At 39.4% G+C, this 14,482-nt stretch overlaps 1 protein-coding gene across 1 annotated transcript; it reads right to left on the bottom strand.

Moving 5' to 3' along the window:
* Positions 1 to 1,929: 1,929 nt before the first annotated feature.
* Positions 1,930 to 3,759, bottom strand: phox2bb (paired like homeobox 2Bb). The gene is made up of 3 exons (XM_085366479.1): positions 3,519 to 3,759; positions 2,695 to 2,882; positions 1,930 to 2,358 (listed from the first exon to the last, which is right to left on the bottom strand). Exons 1-3 carry the CDS (start codon positions 3,757 to 3,759, stop codon positions 1,930 to 1,932), a joined length of 858 nt encoding a protein of 285 aa, XP_085222605.1.
* Between the last annotated feature and the right edge of the window lie 10,723 nt (positions 3,760 to 14,482).

The raw sequence follows: 14,482 nt of genomic DNA, 5'->3' as shown, positions 1-14,482 counted from the left end.
ACTTCATAAAATTAAAACCTTTACCTCGATGGACTCTCTGGCTTATACATGAAACGAATTCTGTGTTCAACTAACGGATTTCCGTATTTTTGATCTCACCTAAAATCTGGTAGCGATTATTCCCAAATTGTGCCTTGAGTCAAAAAACTGGATTCCACGGATGTTTTTTAATAAAAGAAAAAGTGTCAGCCAGTTTGTTTAACTCCTTATTTACCATTTTAAAAATAAACCTGATTGAGTTTCATTTCTTGAAAAATAATTAGTGTATTTTAGTGTAGTTTAATTTCAAGTTCGTATACAATATTTCCCCCGAATTTAAACATTGCCTTTTAATAAGAGTTAGTTTCTTGAAGAAAGATTGACTGACTGTTTGTTTGTTTGTTTGTCTGTTTGTTTGTTTTTAAAGAAACATCCTAGTTTCATAAATTAAACTAAAGGCCGGATTACCTTCTCCCATTCTTTTTCTTTTTCCCAAAAGTCAATCGGAAAGAACGAATTGTGAAACGTCGCGGTGCTGTCCGTGGTGCTGAAATCTTCGCCCTTTTCAAACCACCGTGACAAAATTTGTTTTTTCAAAATTGTTCAAGAATCGTATACTACAAAAAGAATAATAACCGATCATTTCCACGATTTCTTTCCCAAAGAAAAACATGACAAAACAATATGGACTATTATTTTTTTTTTTTATCATCAACAATCATTTCAATGGTACACCTGGAAAACTATGTGCACATGTAGAAATATTTCCTTCTTAAATATAAGCATTCATTACCTACATATAAATAACTTTCAGATCCTGGACAAAACATGTTACATAATGCTCACAAAATGGGAGGGAAATCATTGTAAAATCAGACAAAGAGACAACATGCAAATTATATAGAAATAAATACAATGTTTGCATCCATTCCCCTTTTTTACCCAAAATAAATTCTTCCGAGGGAATTTTGTAAAACATCAAAAAGACTTGTATGATCGATCTACGAGGGAGTATGGCCTATGGTTCAACTATAGGAGACAATAATACGTATTAACACTATACAATTTTGAGCCACAAAAACATTGCCGTAGAAAGACACACAAAACATACAGATTTCCTGTCAGAGGTGAACATTGCAGTAAGTTTGTGCCTTTTTTCTTGAGGAAATAATTGTGTTTATATCGATAATTTAAAGAAACTAAACTCTCAGCAGCCTTAGAAACCAAAACACAGCTGTAAGAGGCCACTTCCACACAGCAGGTTGTGTCTGCAGAGAACAAAATAGCAAAATGCGTCAGCGTCTTGTTGGATATTGGTTGTTTCATACCATGTTTGTGGAAAGCATCCTCAGTCGTGGAAATTCAACGTCTCTGAACGAAACAAAGCATCTGATGAACACTGACATTTAATGTGACTTAACGAGGCTCCTTTGCTCACTGATGGCACTACGCCTTTCCAGCGCGGCGACGTTTGTTTATGCTCCAAATCTGACCAAAATATATTCATCTTAACAAGTCAATTGATCCGATTTTAAGTATTTATTTCAAGCTTAATGTGTTTTTAATTAATGCATGAATAATGGCTGTTTAGATAACATTGGTGCACGTAGAAAAAGACCTTTTCTGTCTTATTTCTCAGTGTATTTCGTCCCGAGACATGCTTGAAAAGATTTTACACAACTTGCACTTGTTTGTAGAAAATAACTTTTTTTTTATTATTATTATAAGACGATCTGACTTGTCAAGATGGATATGTTTGCCGCAAACTGCCAACTGGCCACAAGAAACGACGCAAGGCGTAAAAATAAAAGATAACAGTAGTAATCTTTTTTCCTAACTGCTTTTTGTTGTCCTTAAGTCAGTCTTGGGCGATTGCTTTTCAGTCTCCAGAGAAGGAGGAAACGTATCTCTCTTCCCCTGCTCTGCTTCTTTTCCCGATGTGAAGCTTCATTAGAACATGCTGGTCTTTACTAACGTAGCTTTGGCTCCGTTCTGTCTTTGCAAAGACGACAGTACGCTGGCGAAGGGCCCGCCCAATGAGTCCGGGATAGAGGTGATGGTCCCCGGTGCGGTGGCCCAGCCTTGGCTTGGTGCTGTCACTCCCATGCCGGTGGACACGGAGGTCTTCACTTGGTCCGCTTGTCCGTTCCCGGTGGTGTTGACTTGGCCTGCAGTAGGGCTCGGCCCGCCGCAGTTGGAGGTGGGCACGGGGTTCGGGCCCGGTCCTCCTGTGCTGTCAGGGTCGGTGGTTTTGGTCTCTTTGCTGTCTTCATCTCTCGAATCGGACTTTTTTCCAGAACTGGACTTGGCTGCAGCTGCAGCCGCTGCTGCAGCCCGCTCCTGCTTGCGGAATTTGGCACGTCGGTTTTGGAACCATACCTGTTTAGTTGTGAAAAGGTGGAAGTAGAAACGTTTAACGACCGTGACTTAAATTTCTAGAAGACTGACAAAGCAAAGGGCGACAGAAAAGTTGAGTTCTCTAAATAATTTAGTCATATAAAGATGTTTTAATATCTGAAAGCCTCAGAAGAAAGACGTTGTCTATTTTGCCAATGTGTACACAGCAGTAGTACTCAGCCCTTCACATTGTGAAAGCAGTTCAACTTTTGCTTAAAATCTAGTGATAATGATTGATTAGACCCAGTATTTTGAAATAGTTCTCATTTGCATCCACCAGTGCGTAACTGTGAGTAAAAGGAGTCGGTAGTTATGTACCTGCACTCTGGCTTCAGTCAGATCGATTTTGAGTGCCAGCTCCTCTCTAGTGTAGATGTCCGGGTAGTGTGTTTCAGCAAAAACCCGCTCCAGCTCCTTCAGCTGTGCGCTGGTGAAAGTGGTCCGGATGCGCCTCTGCTTTCTCTTCTCGTTCAGTCCCCCGTGATCCGTGAAGAGTTTGTATGGAACTGTGAATGAAATGTCATGGTTACACGTGCAGTGGTCTTATCGGTGCAGTAATGGGGAGATATGAGGGTGTGTAAATGTGATGTTGTCAAATGGAAGTAAATTCAATATTTTGTTTAAAATCCGGTTAAGGACGCTGGGCTAAAGCTTCCAATTGTATTATGCCTTTGATTACCTTTGAATTAGTTCAGAACTGATAACGTTGCAGACCTGTGATGGGGTTAATTGTAATGTTAAACTAATTGTTCTCCTCAGATTGAGGCTCAAGTTTGAAAACTTGTCATAATGTTCCCATCCGCCCCGCTTGTTGCTACTGTAACTCCAATTCGGTGTCAATAATGAGCTTTAGTCTTTGGTTATCTAATTATTTTCGAAGCTTTATGTCTCATCGCAAAGTAAATAAATTATGCCTATCATTTTGGCAGCTTAAGATAATTCTGTTGGCGGTTTTGGGTGTGACTGGGATAGTATAACCCCGTAACCGAATTACCGCTTGCCTGCAATCGCTTCTAACGTGATAAATTCTTTCATTTGTGTAAGCAAATTTCGTTTCGTAAATACTAAACACATTTCCATTTTCAAATGCAATCAAGGCGTCCTATAATACACCGGGTTGAGGCTCTGGAGCCGCTGCTTACCTGCGGCGTACGGGCTGCTCTGGTGGTCCCGCAGGGTCCCCAGACTGCAGGACCCCGGCGTGAGAGACGGACAGCCGGAGGTGGCCCCAAAAGTGGTCCTGATGGGATTGTACTGAAACCCACTGGCTTGACTGCACGAACTGAAGTCCGCATAGGCCGATGCCAAGCTCGAAGTGTCCATCCCGGCCATACATGACTCGTAGGCAGAGGAATTTAGGTAAGAATACTCCATTTTATACATTTGAGAAGGCTCGGTAGAGTTAGAAAGCTGCACTTCCCTGGAAAAAATGGAAAACAAAAGCACCCAAAAAATGGGTTTGAAAGAAAAAAATAATAAAAACAAAAATGAGGAGGACGCGCGGTCTGAGTTTGGGGGGAAAGATTACTTGTTTGGTTTGAACTGATTGGGAAAAAAAAAGGCTGGACGGTGGGTAGATGTTCACTGCTCAGCGCCTGCTCCAAAACTGGCCTCCTTTATAGGAACCTAGCCCTGTTTTATGAAAAGCCCCCTAAGAGCCGCCTAGCCCGAGGTCTCTAGAGCATATAGTCCTCATAATAAACTTGGCTCTTTCCGCTTGGACAATAGCAAAGCGTTTGGTCTTATTGCTAGCGCTTTTTTACATGACAATAACTCATCAGTCTATTGGGCTGGCACTGGGGGCCCGGGCTGTCCAACCTCCCTATCATTGATCCCCTGCATCTCTAATTAGAATTTAATACCTCGCCATTACGCACCCCTCCACCACCACCGCCGCCGCCGCCCACCCCTCTACCCATCCACCCCACTCCTCTCCAACCACCATCTTGCCCTTTAATTCAATCACACCACTTGGAAATAATGAAAGTTGGGTGACGATTCTCCCTGATCCAATTTTCTCCAAGCTTTTAAGCCTTTTAAGCGACCGTATACCTTGGGCAGGATTTCACATAGTATTCCCCCTCTACCTCTTCTTTCTGCCCGTCTGCTCCGACTATTTTCACTGATCCTGACTCTGGTCTTCTGCAGTGAAGCCAAACGTGTCGGCTTTTATCTCTTATAACCATCTATATTTTTATTGGGGGTAAACAATTTGTTACAAAAGCACCTGGTTTAATTTTTTAATTACCTGTTTGTATCAACTTTAGAGAAAAAGAAACGAGATATGCATTCACGTATATGATTTTTAAACTGAATGTGTGCTACCTGCACGCAGTATCGCCTGTCTGGATTTCTTCGGGTTTTATTTAACACGAAACTCTTAGACACAGCTCGATTTTAAATCCGGACAGTATCATTTGTGGTTCACGACTTTGTTGCTGTTATTAAGGGGGAGGTAGAAAGAAAGGTAGAAATTGTCTCCATGGGCTCAAAGCCCAACGTGTTGGAATTTATGCGCGGTAATAAACGTATTTTCCGGCTTCGATTTCATACTAAATTTTGCCTTTTCTGCCAACATTTTTCCAAATCTTTTCCTGCTCAGCTGCAGTATAATCTCCCCGAAACTTCCGGGTGTATTTTTATGATTCAAATGAGTTTGTAATTGTCTTTATTACTTTCATTATTCCGTTTATTTGGCAAATAACATCTTTCTAATGAAAGTAACGAACTGGCGAGGCAGTCATCGGACCTCTTAGGCTCACAATATTGGCTGAGTGGTTAATTTGGTTTGCGTAATAAGGTGAACCATTTTGTATGGCGCTTACACTCTCGATGCGTTTCTTCTTCCTCTTTTTTCCACTGGACCGAGTTCAAGTCCTCTGTTGAAGCAGCGAGTTTTCCCTTTCAAATGATCGAAACACAAAAAGAAGAAAAAGCAATTACGGTGCATTTATTAAATTTAGCACATAAGTGTTTGATTATTGAATTTATTATTCTGTTCATGTTTGGGTGATTGATATGAGTAGTGGCCCTACATCGAAGTGTTACAATAATATTCTTATAATAATCTGAGGATAAAATGATGACTAGAGTATGTTAGTATTTTCTATTATTATTATTATATTGAGGCTATCAGCTTGGACATTAAGACAAAATTTTGTAATATGTAAAACCTATAAAACGTCATCATAAGATTTTTATGGATCTTTGTTTCTTGTAACTGTAGTACCTCGGAGATATTTGATTTTGTCATAATATTGAGTTTTATATACAATAATTTTTGTAGGCTGATATAAAAACAATGTAGACGTTTACTGGAAAAATGCTAGCAGACATAAAGATTTCATATTCTAAATAGCGGCACTAAATAAAATAAGATATATTACCTATATATTCTATAGCTATATATAGACTGTGCACCATTTATAGCCCCATGACATAAAATATACGATTTTATTTTTTTAATTGTTGCCTTTTAGTAAAAATATTGACTTGCTTTGTTATTTAAACTGAAACAGGGGGGAATATGAGGCTGAATGTGGCACCGAACACAACAAGGTGCAGCTCCCGCTAAATAAAAAAAAAAAAAAAAAAAAAATAGAAAACCTGCTTGCATTCTGCCATCAATTATTTTTCTCCACAATTGCTGACGTGTTGCAGTGTGTTTCTCCCTTTTCTTCCTTGTGTACATTGTCTTCCCAGGGATCAATGAGAACAGAAAAAAGTTAATTCTTTCTTGACACAACCGTCCCTATTATGTAAATGTTTTCTTTTTTTATTTTCTCTTTCTACACACGAGCTGGGACCCAAAAGTTGTACCAAATGGTTAATTTGATTATTGAAACCAAAGAGCCAAATGGTTCACCGTCCTCCCTCCACGCGTCTGGCAGCGAGAAAAGAAACCATCTCTGGGAATTAATCTAATAACGCTCAAAGGAACGAGAAGTCTTTTCTGATATTTCGCCGAGGCAAATACAATTATAGCTTTTAGCCATCGGTTTCTTTCACTGAAGCTGCTCTTTATTCTTGTGGTCTATAGTCCCTCCGCCATAGACCAGCTATTGAAACGCCTCCTTTTTTATAGTTTCAACATCTTTTAATTCTTTCAGCTGGTTCGGCTGGCACCCAAAGCCGCAGTTTGATTTTGTTTTGATGTGAGAATATAAAATCTGAAAGGAGAAAATCTGCAATGTGAGTTGACTTCAATGACTTTTGAAAAGATTTTGCACGATGCAAGACGTGCAGTCAGCTTTTATGTGGATGCACAGGGTCTGTTGGCTGCAGGTTGAAACACTCTCCATACAAAGCACCTTTTCCAAACACCGTGAGTGAGGAAGAAACAGTGATTTACACTAACATAATTGTCCTTTAATTCGTAATTACGGTGCAAATAAAGGGCCTCAACCATATGTATTCACTTAAATAAATCAGGAAAACGCGATGTGTGCAAGACCTTAAATTCCCTTGGCAAGTGCCGGACAATAGAAGGGATATGGGAGGAACTCCTCTCCATTTAGTGCACACTATCGTTGCTCAGCAATATAGGAATGCGGGTCGACAGGAGGGACAAAAAGTGGAACAAAATGCCATTGTCTCTGGATGGATTGGATGGATCCACTCCCCTGAAAAGGCAAAGTAACAGAGGAGGATAAAGAGAGAGAGAGAAAGATGGGAGGATCCCGCTGTCACATTTCACCTACAATGTCTCACTCCTCCGCCCGAGGAAATCCTACGCTTATCAAAACGGTTATTAATAAGGCCGCGTGTTGCAGGGGAGGGGCTCTGGAGCAGATAAAAAATTCATTTTGGGGACGATTTCTCATGGCAATTTAGTCTGATGTCTCAATTTGACGGGATGGATAGAAGGTCTCCCTCTAGTTGCAAAATGCGTGAAAAATATCTGAGAAAAACGATTACAAGATGAGAAAGGAGGCTTTGCTACATCTTTACACTAATAATTCGGGTTATTATTAATGGGCGGCAATTATTCTGTAATAAATCACATTCGTGTTGGATATTTTGTCTAGGTGTACTTTCTTTTCACCATGTAAAACTGAACATCCCAAAATATGTTAACTCAAAAGGATGGGTTGGGGTGGGGGGAGTGGGGGGGATCAAACATCAGACTTTAAGGTGTTCCAGGCTGGTGCGTAAAAGGCGCATCGCGTTTCCAAGCGCACAGATGGAAAGTGACATCTGGGAAAGAGGCAAAATTCAATTAGAAGCTGGTGTCTTTCTCCATGTCTGCAGAAAAAAACGTTCAGCCAGCACAAAAGACGCCAGGGATACAGCCTGCTGCGAGCAGGCTCAGTCTCGTGTTGTTGTTGTTTGTGTATTTTGTATTTTTATGGAGAAAATATTATGTGCATTTACAGCTTGTTAAAATCTATGAAATAAGATCACCAGAGGTCACGGTGATCGTCAGATACAGTAAAGGAGAAGAAGGGAGGGGGAAAAATCAACTTAGCGCCATTTCATCTCGCCTTTATGGGTTTATAATGATCACGTAATAAATTGTGAATGTAACTGTTTTGAATTCGTGGACTACAGGTTGTGTTGTGTGTAATTTTTCCCTCTTATCTTACGTTAACTGTCTTCCAGATGCTGCAGCCAGCTCCAGCAGAGCACAGCTCGTCTCCTCTGGCCTCTCTGGCCCCTCTGAGCCTTTATCTGCTCTTCCCAAGTGACCAAGAGACCAGCCAGTGGATTAACATAAAAATCTTATTCCAGTGGATAAGATTAGGAAACATATTACCCTCAAACGCGGCCTTGGCACGGGCGAGAGCCAGGCAAGGAATCAATTACTAAATTACTCCAACCTCTAAGTCGACATTAACGCAGAGAAATGCCATCGACCGGTCCTGAAATAAGATTTCGCAAAGATGTGATCATTAAATCTCTTGCCAGTGTTCAAGAATTTGATTCATAAAATCGTCTGAAATGAGATGGAATTAAATTCTTATCGGAGCTCTTGTCATCGTTTCATCCCGCGCTGTTTAACGTTGGTCAATGGCCTTCATGAGATTTTCCCTGTAAATAAACTTGGTAATTGAATCCGCCTCTCCACGACACATTGTTTGGTTGTTATTAATTTATTGCAGCCATGCAGGCGGACGGATGGGGTACGCAGGCCGGAGTCAGGCTTAGAGTCAGAGTCAGGTCCCAGATAAATGTTTTAAGTCACAGACGCCGAACCACGTTGTGATTTAGACTCAGTTAAACTGCAACAAGCTTTTTTGGGGAGGGGGGCAATCTGAAAAATCATCTGTCATTTTTTTTCTGGCCTCCTGCTTTCCCCCCCAGTGGGGTCAAAGCATATTTTATTTAGCATAGTCTACTGGCATTAACCCCCTTCCAACCCCCGCATTAGCAATTGACAATTATTAGCCTGAGCCTCATAAATCAGCTGCGTGACCCGTTATTATTGTTGAATTGAATAGCTGTTGGGGAAGTGAGGGTCAGTGTCATTAACTTGCCTCCCCTCTCACCCTCCGCACCCACCCCTCCTCTATCCTACACCACCCTCGGGCCCCCTGAAGGCATTTGGCTCTCTATACAAGGACCTGCTTGCTAATAATGCCGTGTGGTCGGCCTAAAAGCTTAATCACACATGCATTAAGCAGCAGACAGGGGCCTTTTGTGCGCACGTAGGTTTACTGGAATTAAGCGATTAATGGTCATCTGAGCGGCAGGCGACAAGGCGGCGCATCGAGGATGATGGAGCGGTTTTTAATGTCAAAAAAGGGAAGAGAGAAGGAGCGGAGGCGGCAGGGTGAAAGGAAGGAAAGAGGGAGGGAGGGCTGGGCAGCAATTACAGTAGGCCGTGTCTCCCAATCCATCATAAAACGTCAAGGTCATTGTGAGTTATATTGATTATTAGACTATACAACGCTTTGTAATGTTTATTACACACCCCTGCTTCGACATTACAATATGCAAAAATGCCGCATGTAAACACCTGCTATCAATTTCTAAAGCTGCTCATTTGTTTAGCCTCGTGCCCCGTTCTCAATTTCATATTCTTTTGATGCGCTCAGACTAAACACGTGGCCCCAGTTGTACATTAGACTCTTTATTTTGCCCCCAGACTCCATCTGCATAAATCACCAGGCAGCTCATATGAATTATTATTTCCATATAGTCAAAAGAGTCCCAACAAGAGACAATAACCCTGCATGCACAAAAACAGGTCTTCTCAAATCTATTGTTTCTTGTACATCTGGTATAAATGGTACAAATGGTAATGAACTTATCAATATCACAAGCTGTCAGGGTGCTATATTGTTACTGCTGTAACAAAACTTCAAACAGTGTCTCTCACAAACATTTTGTAAGACAGATTAAATAACCATTTATTTAAGCTGATGTACAGCAGTGTTGGTCAAGTTACTTGAAAAAAGTAATCAGTAACTAATTACTGATGACTTCCCCAAAAAAGTAATCCCGTTACTTTACTGATTACTTATTTTCAAAAGTAATTAATTACTTAGTTACTTAGTTACTTTTTAAAAACACGATTTACAACCTGAATAGGTACTAAAGCGATAGATCTTTCAGCCCAATTCTACTTTTTCTGCATAATCCATCATACAAAATGTAATCAAATGGAAAAGTCTCTTTTTTTAACTTGTTTTATCAGTTTTAATCTTTTAACTTTATGCATCAAGCAAAAATTTAATTATATGCAACATTCTCTGACTTGAATAAATTAGTTTAACATTTAAACCTATTTTCTGCACATTCCAGCAAATAAAATAAAATATTTTTTGTGTTTACACTCAGTCTTTCAAATAGATGCAAGTAAAACACAGCAGAAAATAAAGAAAGTCAAAGACACTGGGTCCTTTTGCTCTATTTTCACCTGTAAAGCAGGACTGCGGTAGGCGGAGGTTTACCCTGGTGCAGGTGTGCCGCGGTCAGTTGAAGAATCCGCGAGTTTCTCTGTGAAATTCCCATTACATAGTTGCGCACTCGGTGCTTGTTTAGGGGTTTTTTTTCACTGTAAAAAGAAGTTTTCTTCCCACGCACAACGGACACTAATGTTTTTGTCACTTTTTATGGAATCAAACTCAAAGTAAGGTCAGTACTTCCACGCTTTAAACGCTGCATGCACATACTCTCTCCCACAATCGATATATGATCCATTGTTGATCTGCACACAGAGACATTCTCGCAAAAAAATCACGGTTTTAGTAACGCAGCGTTCCTACGGGAAAGTAACGGTAATCTAATTACCGTTTTTGCAATAGTAATCCCTTACTTTACTCGTTACTTGAAAAAAGTAATCAGATTACAGTAACGCATTACAAGTAACGCGTTACTGCCCATCTCTGATGTACAGCCATCACCTGATCATGCAGATGATTTGAGGTAGTTTATTGTGCAGGTGTGTTTGACTGAAATCTGAACAGCTTCAGTCAACCCTTATTAACAACTAATGGACACCATACTTATAAACCCCCACAGTCATGTAGGTTAAATTATAATGGCTACTTTACAATTCATTCATACACAAATAGTGTTTGAAGTTTATTACTGCAAAGTAAAAAGTCTAAATCTACCATGGCTGGTGTTTTTAAGCAAGTTTCTCTCCACTTTTTCCACTGAGATGAGGTACTATATAGTTTTAATTTTACAAAGTCCTTTTTTTCAGTTTTAAAACAAAAGCTTTGAAATAACAATAAAACGAATAGATCTAAACTTATATGCAAAGAAAGCTAAACATAACAGCGGAAATATTGAAGAAGCTGTGCTCAATGGTTTGTTTCCACATTTTTTAATAATTACTCAGTTGAAGAAGTTTACCACATGGGGTGGACATTACAGTAGCTCCCATTAGTATCACCCATAATAAAGATGGTATCACGATATAGCAGTTTTATAATTCTCAATACATGAAAATCTATTATGATAAATAAGGAGTAGGATCATATCACTTTAGTTAATTAGCGCTCTAATTTATTTTCCATTGTCATGCCCACCATCATTCCTCCTGTGAGCTACTTCTTCACTAGAAGTTACTTAACTTCAGTTCACTTTAGATTTAGATTAGATAACCACACTATCTATTTTCCACTAAAGCAGTTCCAGAGCCCAATCTAAAACTGGTTCCATGCTTTTCCATTGACACGCAGTGGCGAAAAGCTTGCACTGGGATGGCTAGCACAAAATTGCCAGGCCCAAATTTGAAGTCACTGTTTTCAGTGGCTTTAGAAGCTGAAACAACAAGAAACTCACCAATGGAGATGCATTCTGCAGCACATAGCATACCGCTTGTGCTTCATAATGCTAGGTAGTAGAACAGTACAGTACAGTCGTGACTGATAAGTTAAACTGCCTCTGTTTAGAGCTTTTGGCTACAGCTATTGATAAGATATTTAGAGAAGTGAATAAAATCTATTTTAATTGACCATGCCACCATTTTAACTGATTTGCTTGTTCATTTTTTGTTGATTTGACATGTTTCAGTCTAGCACTTACTACTCCAACTGCTGTTTGTGCATTACTTTGAATATTTTAGTGGTATTGAGTCCCACATCCAATTTGTGAAGCTCTATTTGGCAATGTTTCCTCATTAAAAAAAAAGTTGTTAGTGAATTAATTGTTGAATACCAGATGGATGCTAAATTGAACAAACCTTGGTTTCTTCCCAAACAAAATGTATAGCTGTGTTTGTTGTACGTGTATCTTGGTAAGTGCATAGTATTTGAAATTTTATAATCAGTTAATAAGTAATGATTAGCGCACTCATTTGCATGCTAGAAAATCATTTTATAAGATAACTGTGATGAGTTTTTCATGCGTAAATCCAGAGTTCATGTTGAATCACATCCATCTTTGAACAGCAAGATCCTGATACCATCATCTCTCTTCTCTCCAGCAGCAACCTCAAATTTACTAAACTGTACAAGAGGAAGTCAACTTCCTCGAAATTCATGCACACTTTGTCACCACTGCTCATCTTCAATGAAGCCATCCGTATTGATGGGAGAGGGTGATTTATATTGCCATGACTACCATCCAATGGCAGCACTTGTTGATCAATCAAAGCTAATTTGATTGGATGGAATCCTTAAAGAACAGCCAGATGGGAGCCATCAGAGTCAGTCTGTCCACTGCAGACTCTGATTCACTTCCTGTTCCCAGAAGGCCACTGTCTGGGCTCTGAAGGATGATGCTGCACTACAGAACTGGAAGACAAAGATTCGGCATTCTGGCTGAAATCAATAGATGCGGATGGCAAATTGGTCGGTAAACAAAAAGGGTGCTTTGATTTATAATGTTTTCTAATGTTTTCACAGAGGCTCTTGTTAGTGGGCTTCATCATTAGAGCCCATATCAAGTCACTAGAAGATACAGGCATAATTTCTTATGTATTTTTCATAATATGAACAAATCAAAAGAACACAACGATTTGATCATTATGATATGTTCTCTGTAGCCAAAATCTTGTTCATTTGTTTTGTCAAATTAAAAATATTGCAAAGCCACCCTGTTGCTTCATTAGGATGGATAGATACGGTGTTTAGAGTCCATCCAACATTCCCGCTTCTGGAAATAGTAAAGCACAAAATGTGTATTGATCAGCATTTGAAAATAGTCCATAGCAAATGCACTATTTACTCCAGCTTGACTAATAATGATGCCTGATCATTTTAAGAAATGCTTCAGCCTTTTTAAAAACACATTTTTCACCCATTTACTGTTGATGCTTTTGCAATTTTCATGAAATTTTCTCAGAGAAAAAACAAAACAAAACCCATAACACCAGCTTTATTTTTTAAATGACTTTTCAGCAGCAGTTTTGTTGTAGTTTGTTTGTTTGTTGGTAAAGAACTTTAAAAAAAACACATGCACACCAAACTAATCACTACATGAAGCGGGTAAGAAAAATATAAAGGGACCTCATGAAAAAATGATCAAATATATGACTTTGTATGGAACAACAAGTCTGCCAAATAAGCCTGCCTGAGACAATCCATAGATTGTCCAGAAATAACGTGCTATAATACACTCAACAGCCACTTTGTGAGTTCGGCTACACCTGTTCAATAAGCCATGGCATTATCTTAGACAAATAACCTACTGAAGTTCAGAGCATCAGAATGGGGATAATTTTAGTGGCTTTGAATGTTGTTGTCAGATAAGTTTGTCTGAGTCTTTCAGAAACTGCTGACCTACTGGGGCTGTCCTATACAACCATCTCCAGGGTTTACAGAGAATGATTAAAAGATAAGAACAGGAAACTAAGGCTAATTCACATGTGCTCATCACAATTGGACAACAGAAGACTGGAAAAAACCTTGCCTGGTCTGATGAGTGATGCTGTAACATCTGAATGGTGGGGTCCAAATTTGGTGTAAACAACATGAAACAGTTCAGGCTGAGGGTGGTGTAATGGCATTGGGGAAAATCTTTGCGGCAGATTTTGGACTCCTTAGTACCAACTGAGCATGCACTAACCCTTTAACACAAACTGTATTATATATGATACATATTCTTGTGGATTTATAAGAACATGTGCATCATCACTGTGATTTTTTTTTAAATTTTATTTACCCAAAGCTTTAAAAAATGGCACAATGCATTTTACGCAATCAACTGCACAAAAATGCCAGATATAGTAAAATTTACACAAATGAAAACTGCTAATTGATCATATTCTTTCTTTTTCCTTCTTTTTTTGTAATTTAAGGCACCATATTATGAAGGTTTCATAGAGATAGAGAAGTCTAGGCTCTCTGTGAGACTACTGCAGCACTGCTTTTGGAAAATGATTACATTGTCATGTTTAGCAAAAACTGGGACCTCAATGTTCATAGTGCCTGTATTTAGCAGTAGGAGTCATGTCAAAGCCCACTATAGGATCAGTAAGAGTTATTCTGAATGGGTAATGATGCAAAGCTACACCAGTTCAAGAATAAACACAGGGAGCTAGAAGTGAGCTGGAAATCATCCACTTTACTCTTAGAGTGACAAAGTTCATGTTAAGAGGCAGGTAGCATATCAGAATTTGACCAGATGGCTGGAATTTGAATATTTTGTTACTGTCGTTAGCTTTTCTTTCATTTGCATTTTGATTTAAGGCACCAAAACCCAAACATTA

The sequence above is a fragment of the Diplotaxodon limnothrissa genome, linkage group LG2 (genome assembly GCF_057381915.1).
Source record: "Diplotaxodon limnothrissa isolate DT_005_m linkage group LG2, D_limnothrissa_male_GT1.1, whole genome shotgun sequence".
Classification (NCBI taxonomy): Eukaryota; Metazoa; Chordata; class Actinopteri; order Cichliformes; family Cichlidae; genus Diplotaxodon; species Diplotaxodon limnothrissa.
Note: the sequence above shows the minus strand (reverse complement) of the source record. Positions and strands in the feature narration are given on the sequence as shown.